The sequence below is a fragment of the Halichoerus grypus genome, chromosome 2 (assembly GCF_964656455.1).
Source record: "Halichoerus grypus chromosome 2, mHalGry1.hap1.1, whole genome shotgun sequence".
Taxonomy (NCBI): Eukaryota; Metazoa; Chordata; class Mammalia; order Carnivora; family Phocidae; genus Halichoerus; species Halichoerus grypus.
In genome coordinates, this window is record NC_135713.1 from 155,392,483 (window position 1) to 155,405,933 (window position 13,451).

At 45.1% G+C, this 13,451-nt stretch overlaps 1 protein-coding gene across 1 annotated transcript in view; it reads left to right on the plus strand.

The window, feature by feature from the left end:
• Nucleotides 1–13,451, plus strand: part of DNAH9 (dynein axonemal heavy chain 9) — a 338,319-nt gene that overhangs the window by 101,513 nt on the left and 223,355 nt on the right. Inside the window, 1 exon segment of the mRNA XM_078066359.1 lies at nucleotides 6,701–6,857. Within this exon segment, the coding sequence (XP_077922485.1) occupies nucleotides 6,701–6,857 (157 nt within the window).

Sequence of the window (13,451 nt, forward strand, 5' to 3'; positions counted from 1 at the left end):
GGGAATTTCTGGGTGGTACCACAGTTTTATGTTTAACTTTTTGGGAAACCGCCACGGTATTTTCCGAAGTGGCTGATTCATTTCACGCCCCCACTAATAGCGGAGTCTGAGGTTCTCATTTCTCCATAGCCCCGACAACTTTGTTATTGTCTGTCTTGTTTTTTATAACCATTGAGTGGGTGTGAAGTAGTATCTCATCTGAGTTTTAATTGACATTTCCCTAATAATCATGTCGAGCATCTTTTTTAACGTGCTCATTAGCCATTTGCAGATCTTCTTTGGCATAATCCTGTTCAAATGTTTTGCCGACTGTTTAATTGAGATCTTTGTTCTCTCGCTGAGTTGTAAGAATTCTTTGTATCTTCTGGTTATATTGCACACGTTTGTAAGTATTGTATCCTGGTCTCCTGCTTACCTCTTCTCTTTCTTGATGGTGTCTTTTGAAGTACAGAAGTTTTAAATTTTGATGCGGTCCAGTCTGTCCGTCTTTTATGTACCATGCTTTAGGTGTTGTAGCTAAGAAATCTTTGCATAATTTCATCATATCTTCTTTTACCCCTCTTTTCACTCACATATAGGAGAACATTGATTTTTATAAATTTATCTCTTATTCTGCCTGTCTACTACCCTCTGTTAAAAATTCTAAGAATTTTAGTCCTGATTCTCTTTAGTTTTCTAAGTCGCTTCTAGAATGTGCGATCATATTTGAGATATACACACAACGTGAAGCATAATTATACCTACTCAGGTTTCATAACTAGGTGTGCTGTTATTTTTTTAAGATTTATTTACTTATTTTAGGGGGGTGGGGCCGAGGGAGAGAGAATCCTCAAGCAGACTTCCCACAGAGTTACAGCCCTATGCGGGGCTCAGTCTCATGACCCATGGGGTCATGACTTGAGCTGCAATCAAGAGTTGGATGCTTAACCAACTGAGCCACCCACGTGACCCAGTGTACTGTTATTTTGCTAAAGAGATCACATGTCAGCCGTTTCTCTCAGTTCTTTCTGTCATGTTTTGAGAGCGACATTTACCAGTGTGGGCAGAGAGAAAGATGAGCACTAGGTGAGGAAGGATCTCAGAACCAAATGGCATAAGGAACAGATCTTAGAATCGGGGGCATTTATGCTGAGGATAGCATTCAAAATTTAAATATTACAGTGCTATAAGAGGGACAAATTTGTTTTAGGCTGATGTTGAGGACAGTCTTTTTCTATTGGTGTTATTTCTCATTTTGAGCCTGGGACCTCTTAAAAGCCCTGGATCATTTTTCTGTGAATTACTGTCTAACCACCCCTCCCCTCCATCCCATTCTGTATATGTGCAAGCTCTCGGAAGAGTAATTTATATTTATCCTTCCTAAATTTCATGGTGTTGGGTCAACCCCATCATTTTCAATTGTTGGGTCAACCCCATCATTTTCAATTGTTTCAGTCTTGTATATAATCAATTATTTCTTCATTCAAGTTATCGATAGAGATAACGAACATCAGGGACCTGAGTCCTGCTGATGTTACTAGACACCCCCCACCAGGGAGATATTGTTGGCATCCATGTTCATTCCACAGTTATGATTACTGGACCATGTGGTAGGTAGAATTCCAAGAATGTGATCCCCAGTGACCTTTTTCCTTGTACGAGGTCCTCCCCTTTGAGTACGGGTGAAAACTATAAATCTCATGGTATCATTCCCATGATAATGTTTTGCTTTATGGCAAGAGGGAACTTATTCAGGTGGACCCAAGGTAATTCTATGAGACCTTGAAAACAGAGCTTTCTCCTGGCTGAAGACAGAAGGGGAGATCAGAGAGATTTGAAGCATGAGAAAAATTTGGCATGCCATTGTTGATTTTAAAGGCGGAGGGAGCCATATGCAAAGATGGGAGAATGGCCTCTAGGAGCCGAGCCATCCCCTGGCCAACAGCAACCAACAAGGACCTCAGTCCTGCAACTGATAGAAACTTAATTCTGCCAAGAACTCAAGTGAGCTAGGAGGCAGATTCTTCCCCAGAGTGTCCAGATAAGAGTCCAGCCAACTAATAATGTTGATTTTGGTCTTGTGAAACCCTCTTTGGAGGAGCCACCTGGACTTCTGACCTAAAAGAGGGAGGTAATACAGGAGTGTATTTTAAGCCACTTAGTTTACGGTGATTTCTTATACAGCAGTAGAAAATGAATACAAACCAACTATGATTTCGCCAGCTCTAAGATTAGTCAGACCAGATTTCTGGGATAGCAACAGGCTATTTATAGCTGAAATCAAGATGCATTGGCTTTGATGTTTTCTTTAAGCTGCCAATTGAATAACTGTATCAAAAAAGAAAAGCTACATTGCATGTATTTGTTACCTTAAAAAATAATACTTCACACTTGGATTGGCCTTCTCTTTTCAAGGCCCATTCCTATCTCTTGTTCTCATCTTATCCTCACAAAAGCTTGCGGGGGGAGATAAGAGTAAGACTTATAGAAGTCGTTTGCCCAAAGAGAACAAGACTGACTTCTGCTTGATACTAGGAAAGCCTCTTTTTTTTTTTTTTTTTTTTTTAAAGATTTTATTTATTTATTTGACAGAGAAAGAGAGAGCACAAGTAGGCAGAGTGGCAGGCAGAGGGAGAGGGAGAGGCAGGCTCTCTGCTGAGCAGGGAGCCAGACGTGGGGCTTGATCCCAGGACCCCAGGATCATGACCTGAGCTGAAGGCAGCCGCTTAACCAACTGAGCCACCCAGGCGCCCCTAGGAAAGCCTCTCAAACAATTATGCCTGGCCCACTGTGGAAGGGGCCGCCTTCTAGAATCATAAACCCTGCCCCGCTGGAGGAAAAGGCTACGTGGTCCTCTTGGGAGGATTTGATGGGGGAGAGCCTGGCTTGGTGAAGAGGCCAGAACCCCTGAGGTCTGTGCCGACACAAAAGGGTCTGTGTGCCCAGGAACAAGCAGACAGAATCGATTCATAGCTACATTGAGGCCAGTTGGCCGGGCAAGAGCGCCTCCTACAGGAGTCCTTACCACCTTGCCCAAGGTAACGGCCCACTGCCCCGCCTTCATTATTTAGATCTAACCTTAGCCCACTTCCCCTTCTTGAACCTTAGGCTTCCCGTCTGTAAAATAAGGCTTTTGGATTAGCTGAGCTCAGAAATCCTGTCTAGCTCTAGAGTTCTGCTATTTTGGGAAGAAAAATGTTTTTTGTGTTTTGGGGTTTTTTGGTACTCCCCCTCCTGCCCCCAAGTGCTTCTTCTGGAGATAATTGGAAATTCATAGAAGCTCAAAAAGAGATTGACACCCAGTTCCAAGGATTTCTTTCCAGAGATTCTAGAGTTTTCTGGGCTAACTCTATTTCTGTGAAACCTTGCGCTTCTGGACTCCCAGATTCCTTGAGAGCCTTGCACCTGCAGAGAGAAGAGGTCTGGGAGTGCCCTCCAGCCAGCAGAGGAGGACAGAGAGGGGGTGGGGGGGGCAGTGGGGAGGAGAGCTGGCAGGAGGCCAGGATTCTGCCAGTCCTCCTGCCTTTCCTTCTGGGAGGTACAGGGCTGCAGCCGGCCCTGGAGAGTCCTGGAAGAAGCCTGAGGCTGGGAGGCGTGGAAGGCACTGGGGCCAGTCTGGAGCCAGAACCCAGCCCACGAGGGCAGCTATGGTTAAAGCTGTGCGCCGCCTCCATGATGATCTAGCTAGGAATGTTAGAGGAGAGAAGCATTTCCAAACGGTAACAGTGCCTGAGTTTTTGCCCTTCGCCCTGACTCACCCTGCTTTGTGGTCCATTCCGCAGGTCAGCAACTTGAACGTGAGCTTAATCCACAGGGGAAAAGTGAGGCTCCAAGGGGAGCCCAGTTCATCAGCCCCTAAATGCTGCCATAGCAACTCTGTACACCTCTCCTCTCCTCCTGGGAAACCTGCCTTCCTGGGCTTCATATACAAAGACGAAACTACATACAGGAATTTTGCACTCAATTAAAGGAGAATTCAGGGACTCCCTGCAAGTCTTTTCAAACCCAGTTTGGTTCTAGTGGAGACACAATCACCATCTGGCATGAAGGGCATTAGTCTGGGGTTTCAGGTGAACTCTAGACATCAGATTTAGAAACAATTCACTTCGGAGGCCCCCTTGGATGGCCCCTCCTGGTCCAGGCTGCAGGTGGAGTTCCTGTGTTTTAATTTGCTAGGTATTAAAAAGTTAGGCCAATGGCACCTTTTTAGTGGCTTTCTTGAGGTATAATTTACATGCCTTACAGTTCACCCATCACAAGTGTGCAATTCAGGGATGCCTGGCTGGTTCCGTCGGTGAAGTGTGCAACCCTTGATCTCGGGATTGTAAGTTCGAGCCCCACATTGGGTGTAGAGATAACTTAAAATCTTAAAAGAAGTGTATGATTCAATGACTTTTAGTAATTTGTGGAGTTGTACAACCATTACCACCATCCAGTTTCAAACTTGGCCATCACCCTTTTTGTGGTCGATCCCATGTCCTCTACCCAGGCAGCCCCAGATCCACCGTCTTTCTCTGTTTTCCAGACATTGCATCAGTGAAATGATACACTATGCAATATTTTGATTCTGATCTCTTTGACTTAGCATAATGCTTCTAAGGTTCCCTCTTCTTGTAACACTTATCTATACGTACTTCATTCCTTTATATTGTTAAATAGTATTCCACTGCATGGATACATCTCATAATTATTTACCCATTCACCATTGGTGGACATTTGGAATATTTCCAGTTTCTTGGCATTAAGAATATTGCTGCTAGGAACATTCCTGTGTAAGTCTTTGTCTGTACATAAATGCTCAGTTTCCTTGGGTAAAGTCCTAGAAGGGGAATTAGTGAATCACATGGTAAGCTTTACGTTTTTGTATTGTTTTGTTTTTGTTTTTTAAGATTCCTTTTTATTTATTTGAGAGAGAGAGAGTATGAGCGGGGGTAAGGGCAGAGGGGGAAAATCCCAAGCGGACTCCCTGCTGCCTAGGGAGCCTGACTCGGGGCCCAGCCCCGTGACCCTGAGATCAGGACCTAAGCAGAAATCGAGTCAGACACCCAAGCAGCTGAGCCACCCAGGTGCCCCAGTAAGCTTTACTTTTTAAGAAACTGCCAAACTGTCTTCCAAAGTAGCTGTACCATTTTCCATCCCCACCAGCTGTGTAGAGGTTCCTAGTTTTTTCACATCCTTGCCAACACTTATTCTAGTCTGTCCTTTTTACTATAGCCATCCTCATGGGTATATCATGGTATCTCATTGTGGATTAGATTCACATTTCCCTAATGACCAGTGGTTTTCAACATCTTTTTATGTGTTTATTACCCAAAGGCAGTTATTACCCTTTTTAAAAGGTACCAGAAACAAGGGGGGCCTGGATGGCGCAGTTGATTGAGCATCTGACTCTTGGTTTTGGCTCAGGTCCTAATCTCAGGGTCGTGGGATTGAGCCCTGTGTCGGGCTCCACGCTCAGCGAGGAGTCTGCTTGAGTTTCTCTCCCCCTCTGTCCCCTCCTCTCCCTCTCTAAAAAAAAATAAATAAACCTAAAAAATAAAAAGCACTAGAAAGAAGCTTAAAGCTGATTTTATTTTATTGTCATTAGGAAAGATAGTCACAGGAGGGTTAAACAGATGGAGTGATTGATCCCTTCACTCATGAATTTGTTTCATAAATAATGATTAAGGGCCTAATGTGGCTGGAGCTGTGCTAGTTTCTGGAGATGAAACAATAAGACATGGCCCCACCTTCATGTGTCTTATGAAGATCTATATGAACAATGTGTGTGGTATATATTGTTGGAAGCTGGAGTGGAATAGTGGAGGAGGAGCTCAGCCAAGGGGCATCTGCTCACTCCCCCCAGTGTCGAGGGGTCCAGGAATACTCCTAAGTGGGGAAAATAATGTCAGATATGAGCCCCAAGAAGTGAGTAGCCACCAGCTAGGCTATGGACTGCCATGTTGAAGAAGGACATGAGTCAGGTGGACCGGAAGGGCTAGGGCTGGATGGGGGAAAGAGAGAGGGACAAGCGCAGTCTGGGTCTCCTCGTCCATTTAAGCTGCTATAATAAAATACCACAGACTGGGTAGCTTATAAACAATGGAAATTTGTTTCTCACAGTTCTGGAAGTTGGGGAGTCCAAGATCAAGGCACCAGCATGGTCAGGTTCTTATATGAGCTGCTATCTTCTTGCTGTGTGCTCGCATGGTGGAAGGGCGAAGGGGTCCCTTCGGAGCCTCCTTTATAAGAGCACTAATCCCATTTGTGAGGCTCCACCTTCATGAGCTAATCACCTCCCAAAGGCCCTGCCTCCCAATACCATAGTCTCTGGGGGTTAGGATTTCAACACATGAACTGGGAGCTGGAGCGCACAGACATTCAGAATGTAGCATGGACACGTGAGAATAGCTCTCCATGGAGGCATCTTAGGGCGTTTGGGCTGGAGGGGTGGGAGAGATGGGCAGTGAACAGGAGCAAGATCAGAAGGAGCCTGGCAGCAAGCCAGTGATGCCCTTGAGGGAGGGAAAATCAGGATCAGATGACCCTTCAGAGAGTTCTCCCCACAGCGCCGTGGGGTACAGATGGGAGTGGGGGCTCTGGATTGCCTTTACAGAGAAGCTGTTGGGTCTCCTATGGCCTGGAACCCGAGCTCTATCTCCCTAGGACCCAGCAGGGCCAGAGCCATTGGTCGGGCCACCCGGGGCCCTGGCAATGACCTACGTGCTCCTGTGTTTGACAGATGCTACATCACCCTCACCCAGTCTCTGCACCTGACCATGAGTGGAGCCCCAGCAGGACCTGCGGGCACAGGCAAGACAGAGACCACCAAGGACCTGGGCCGAGCACTGGGCATCATGGTGTATGTGTTCAACTGCTCAGAGCAGATGGACTACAAGGTACGCCTCACCTGGAGTTGGGGGGGGGGACTAGGAACTGGGTGGCAGCCTACATTGGGGTCCAGATTCATTCACACCCACCTGGCCCAGCTCAGAGGTCCAGACACGGAGGTGTCTGCTGGCTCCATCCCAGGAGACCTGAGGATCTCTGATCCCTGGAGCTTGTTTACCTCCCTGTAAGCCGATGAGCTTCATTTTGAGATCTTTTGTCACCTGTATAAAGGAGAGGCTGAGCATCTATCCAAAGGCTTACATTCACTGTTTGACCTAGAACCACAGAAAGTCTCACAAGTGGCTCCCATGAAAGCCTCACATAAAGGTCAAATTTGTGCTTCTCTGGAAAAGTGGGCATTTCCTCAGTATTTCTACAAGGGCAAAATATTTTACAAGGGCAGGTGTGACTTCTGAAGGCAGACTAGATTAACTTCCACTCCTAACAAGTGATGCCCACGAAGGTCAAGTGCAAGGCCAATGTTCTTCACTCAGGTGCTCATCATTTTTGGTTTTTAAATGTATTCCAGGTTCTGTGACATAGAGAAAAGCCAAGAGAAACAAGAGGCCCATAGGTCACTTCTTAGTTAGTATATTCTGCTAGATGTCATATAGATTTTTTTTTTTAAGTGTAATGAAATTGTCTTACTTTCTCATTTTAATTTTGTTTTATTGTATTATTTTGGTAAACTATCTTAAGTTCTTTTTTTTTTTTTTGGATAATATTTATTTTTTTTTAAGATTTTATTTATTTATTTGAGAGAGAGAGAGAATGAGAGACAGATAGCAAGAGAGGGAAGAGGGTCAGAGGGAGAAGCAGACCCCCCGCTGAGCAGGGAGCCCGATGTGGGACTCGATCCCGGGACTCCAGGATCATGACCTGAGCCGAAGGCAGTCGCTTAACCAACCAACTGAGCCACCCAGGCGCCCTATCTTAAGTTCTTTTTGAAACAGGATGGCATGTAAATAAATTTAGAGTGGGGGAAAAAATAAAACCATAGCATTAAGTAGATTAAATATTTATATGTATAAATCATGATATATGGGGTACAAAATAAATTTAATTTAAAAATAATTTTAGAGACTGTGAGCTAACATATAGAACTCTAAATGAGATTCATCTGCTGTAAGTTTAAAATTTCTCTTGTACAGAAAATTTTGCTGTGCAAAGAGTTGCAGAAACCTAAAGCATCATGTTTGCTCATAGCAAGCAAACAAAATGAGGATTCAGATGCCAAACAGCTGTCCTCCTCATATTCTACACAGTCTAAATTTTATCATGGTTGCTTTTATTGATGAGCACATTAAAGTACTATTTCTCTAAGAAAAAAAAAAATAGGGCACCTGGGTGGCTCAGTCAGTTAGGCATCTGACTCTTGATTTCAGCTCCGGTCGTGATCTCAGGGTCGTGGGATCAAGCCATGAGTCGGGCTCCATGGTGGGTGTGGAGACTGCTTAAGATTCTCTCTCCCTCTCCCTCTGCCCCCCCGCCCCCCATGGAGCATGTGCGCGTACGTGTGTGCTCTCTCTAAAAAAAAATTTTTTTAAGTAGTATTTCTCTTTAAGTCAGGCTAAAAGAAGGATGTGTTTTTTTCCTATAAACTCAACTTTTAAGGATTAGGTTTCTAGATTTTCCTATAATTGAGCAAAAGGCAGCATTGCTGAATAAGTATATTCTCCCCAGAGGGACATTCCAGAGGACACACTCATTTAGATGTAGAAAACCTGGTGTATTGATTGAAGAAAATCAGCAGGATTTCTTCAAGTTTATGCTTGGCATGCCAAACAGGAATAAATGAGTTGGCCCCGTGGTGAGGAGGTCACCAAGGCTATCTTCTCCAATTCTTTCAAAACTTCCTACTGAACCCTGATATGCCACCAATTCATCTGAGGGTACAGGATGAGAAGAGGGGTCTGTCCGTAGTTTGTCTGGACTGTGCGAAGCTTTGGTCGAGTCTATGAAGACACAGATCAGAGCAAGAATTATAGGGATAACTATAGGAAAACGCACCAAAAGGATGGTGGTCTCTTCCGAGGCACCAAATATCCTGTGTAAACAACATCCTCACTGAGCTGTTTGCAAACCTCCTCTTCCCTTTGCTGTCCAGCTGTTTAGAATTATTTTCATCACAAAACACTCTCCAGCAATCAAGTTAATTTATTTAGTATCACCATTGCTCAGCATGTGTGTGCATCATGAAAGGATGGATGAATGGTTGGGTGGGTGGGTGGATGGATGGATGGATATATGGTACAGATAAATACACATAGGTTGATGGATAGATGACAAAGAGATGAGAGAGAGAGAGATGATAGGATGATAGATAAATGATGGATAGATACAGAGACAGACAGACAAAGTATAACCCAGTCTATCTGGATAGACGAGAGACATATGAAATAATTAGGGGAGATACCAAATAGCATGTAGAATGTGTGTTCTACAGATTCTAATCCCTGGAATACTTCAGAGATGGGAAGAGCACAGAGTACACTGGTCATGAACATCCTGGAGGATGTGAGACCCAAGGCTGTGTAAGGTTTGGGTGAGTGCCAAACAGGGCGTGTGCCATTTTAACACTGCCTAACCCCTTAAAACGTCAGCTTCAAAGACATGACCAAGTTCCCTGTGCATCATCATCCTTTCCCTACTCCTCACTCTGACTTCTCCCTTGAGCTATCCTCATAGGGATTGGCTGGGGTGAGGAAAGGACGGAGTGAGGGTCAGGAAGAGCTGTCCCACACTTCACCAGGCATCATTCTGATGAGTCATTCACGACACTCACAACAACTTGTTTCTGTATCCCCAGAGAACAAGCTAGCAATAAATATGGAGCCGTGGCCGAGTGCATGAGAGCAGACTAGGGGACAGATTATAGGAGATAGGGGTTCCACAAGGAGGGGAGGGACACAAAGCCATGAAGAGAACATGCCCCAGAAGTGGTGGCCATTCACGAAGATCCTGTGGGCTTCAGGACTCAAGTGGGAGCATGACGAAAATGGGTGGCCTCTGAGGAAGACTCCTTGGGTAGCCAGACGAATGGAGGCAGGAAGGGACTGGAAGGAGGGCAAATTTTTGCCAAGAACGTTGCAGTTATTCAAACAGGAGGGGGTGAGCCACCAGACACTGGGGTAGTATAAATGGAAAAGAAAACATGAGAGACTTTAACAAACGGAATGATACCTGGTGAATGTGGGGAGGGCTGGGTGGTGAAACTGGGGGAGGGTAAAGAGGAGAGATGGGCTGTAGTCAGGGACCCTCACAATGCCTTCTGCCTCCGTGATCCCACAAGAGGCATCGGGTATTGGGGCGGACACAGAACAATGTGGAGACTTGGGGAAAAGGCAAAGTTATGGCTCCCCTCTGTTAATTCTGGTTGGAAAACCCATAAGCCTAGTCAATTCCTCTGGAAACCATTGCAGTTTTGGTGCTAAGGTGTTCTTTATGTCACAGCAACAGTACTGTCCCCCTTGACCTCAATTCAGAGATGCTATTGCTGAAGTAGCAAATGGTTTTGAACCTGAAAGACCTGGGATTCTTTTGGACCTCTCTGCAGCACCAACGTTATAGAACACGCATTCCTTCCTGAGGAACCCTACTCTCTCGGTCCCTGAAACATTATATTCCACAATAACTCTCTGATCCTGCCATCTGGGTCTCCTTCTCAGATCCTCTTTTATAACTTCACATTTTATCTGGGTCCTGATGACTCCAGAATCTACCTTCCAGCCTCACCCAAGAACTAAGTCTTCCCAACTAGAAGGAAGGGCATTTGTTTGGTTAACACTCTCTTCTTAGACATTTCCTGCTGACCCCCCCGCCCCGCATCTTCCCCCGGCCAGTTTCCCCATGCCATGCATGCTAAGGTTCTCATTTTCCCCTGTGGCCCAGGGTGGAAATCTTAGACATCCTGATTTTTTACGTCTTTCCTTCCATAGTTGCAATCAGTCACTAGTGTTGATTCATCCTTCAGCAGGTCTTTCAAAGCTCCCAGACCATTGGCCCTATTCTTACTGCCCTCATCCTAGCCCAGAAATTTGGTGTCTTGTGCTAGGTGACACCACGATCAGGCTAATAGTACCTTCATACTATTGTGGTGGCATCAAAAAATATGGTGATGTGGGGTTCTGGGCTGTGCTCAGGCCCTTGGGGTAAAGTGTGGGGGTGACCAGTATCCACCTATGGAAACCTTATCCCCCCCCTTTTTTTTTGTCTTCTCTATTGGATTTCCACTTGATGAAAGGGATCCACAGCTTTAAAAGCTTTCAGAACCACTGTTCATCTGCAAAAGCATGGACTTTTGATTCCCAAACTGCCACATAAGTAATTGTAAGATTTGATAGGTTGTTAAATATAGTAATATATAGAATGTATATTACTATATATGCATATCAGGTGTTATACATATAGATGTACATACTCATGAATACATTAATAGTAATATCCACCTATAGGACGCAATGCCTGGGATTTATGTCACCACGTCCATAGAGAGACCATCTATGGCTACTCAATCCAAAATAGCCACATCATTTTAGGACTCCCATGAGACCTGTCATTATCTGACCTTTTCTTCTTTTGTGTCATTGTCTGTTTTCTCCCCTAGAATGTACGCCCCATGAAGATTGTGGCTTTGTCTTCCTGTTCACAGCTGATTCCTCATGACCTAGGACAGTCCCTGACCCATAGTACATGCTCAGAAAGTATTTTTGCATGAATAGAGGAATCCATTAATTCAGGGAGCTTAATGAAAGGTGGGGCTTATCCTTCCGTCCTTTTCACAGGCTAGCTTATGGGATATTAGATTAGTTCTCCTAAAATGTTGCTTTAATCTTGCTTTCCTCTGCTCCAAACCTCCATGGACCTCCACGGTCCCTTCAGATAATTCAAGGCTTTTCATAAGCATGACCTCCTTTTGTGATTGAACTTTCCAGCCCAAACGACACCTTTATTTTTCCCTAGACATACTGTGATTTTGCTCATCCTGTGCCCATAATATTTACTGCTCTCAGAAAGCCCTTACCCGTTTCCCTATCCCCTTCCACTCTGCCTACACACATACTAATCAGCCAGCATTCCCACGGTGTGTTCTGAAGAGAGCATACAGTTCTGTGAGATACCAGCACCCCAGATCTTCTGACTTCCCTTCCTGTGTTCTGTCCACTACGCGAAAGTTCGCCAGCGTGCATCCTGAGAAAACCAGGAGCCCCATGAGGGAAGCAAAAAATCCTGGCCCTAAAACATTGACTGAATTTCATGGGCAGGACTTTTCAGTCCTCCCCTTAAAATTCTTTTTTTTTTTTTTTTTTTTAAAGATTTTATTTATTTGACAGAGAGAGACACAGCGAGAGAGGGAACACAAGCAGGGGGAGTGGGAGAGGGAGAAGCAGGCTTCCTGCTGAGCAGGGAGCCTGATGCGGGGCTCGATCCCAGGACTCTGGGATCATGACCTGAGCCGAAGGCAGACGCTTAACGACTGAGCCACCCAGGTGCCCTAAAATTCTAATATATGTCATAAATTAGCAAAAGAGGGTCCTAGAATGTGGTGTTTCCTAAACTCGATTGACCCAAACGCCTTCTCTTCAAGGAGCATCTCCTGGATTTGGCATCCCATGAAATAAACTGGGAAATGCTGTCCAGTACTGTCTGAAGTTCAGCTCTTTGGCAACACTGATCACTGGCGAGCGCTTCGATTCACCCCTCTCTCAATGCCATGACAGCTGCCTTTTACTGTATCCGTTGGACCCACTGCTCCTGTGGCGATTTACCTGTCCTGTCCATATGCCTTCTCTCCACAGCCTAACTAGAAGCTCTTAGAGGGACCAAGCCCTTCTGTGTCTAGAGCATGAGCTGTGCACAGAGCTGATGGTCAGCAAACACTCATTACAGAAGCAAATGAGACTTTTCCACTTTCCCAGCGCTTTAGCAAAGTCACCCAGCCAATGGCCTTGAGACTGTCCCCCCATAACCTCCCCCTTTGTATGACTCCATGGTTTACTGATTCACACTGAATGCCCAGACAGTTATTTTTAGGACAGATATGCCATCTTCTCTTTGAAATTCTTTTCTTGCTCTCCTTTGAAAATATTTACCTGTCGTTCACTTTCTACGGATCTTATCACTTTCCCCATCCATCTCCAGCTTCCTAGCACTCTGGGAGGGCTGGGTGTTTGGGCCCGAATCTAAAGACACAGACATAAACTTGTTTATCAGCCCATGCCAAAGGCTGAGTGGATGGCTTTTTTTTTTTTTTTTTTTGTCTGTATAGTGCAAAAAAACCCCAAAAAAACCAAAAAACAAAATTTTATTCATTTCCTGGGATTTTGAAAGCTACAGAATCAACAGTAATGCAAGCCCGATGACATTTTTTTTTTTAAAGATTTTATTTATTTATTTGAGAGAGAGAGAATGAGATAAAGCATGAGAGGGGGGAGGGTCAGAGGGAGAAGCAGACTCCCCGCTGAGCAGGGAGCCCGATGTGGGACTCGATCCCGGGACTCCAGGATCATGACCTGAGCCGAAGGCAGTCGCTTAACCAACTGAGCCACCCAGGCGCCCAAGCCCGATGACATTTTAAAGGGATTTTGGTCCAAGTGTCTTGA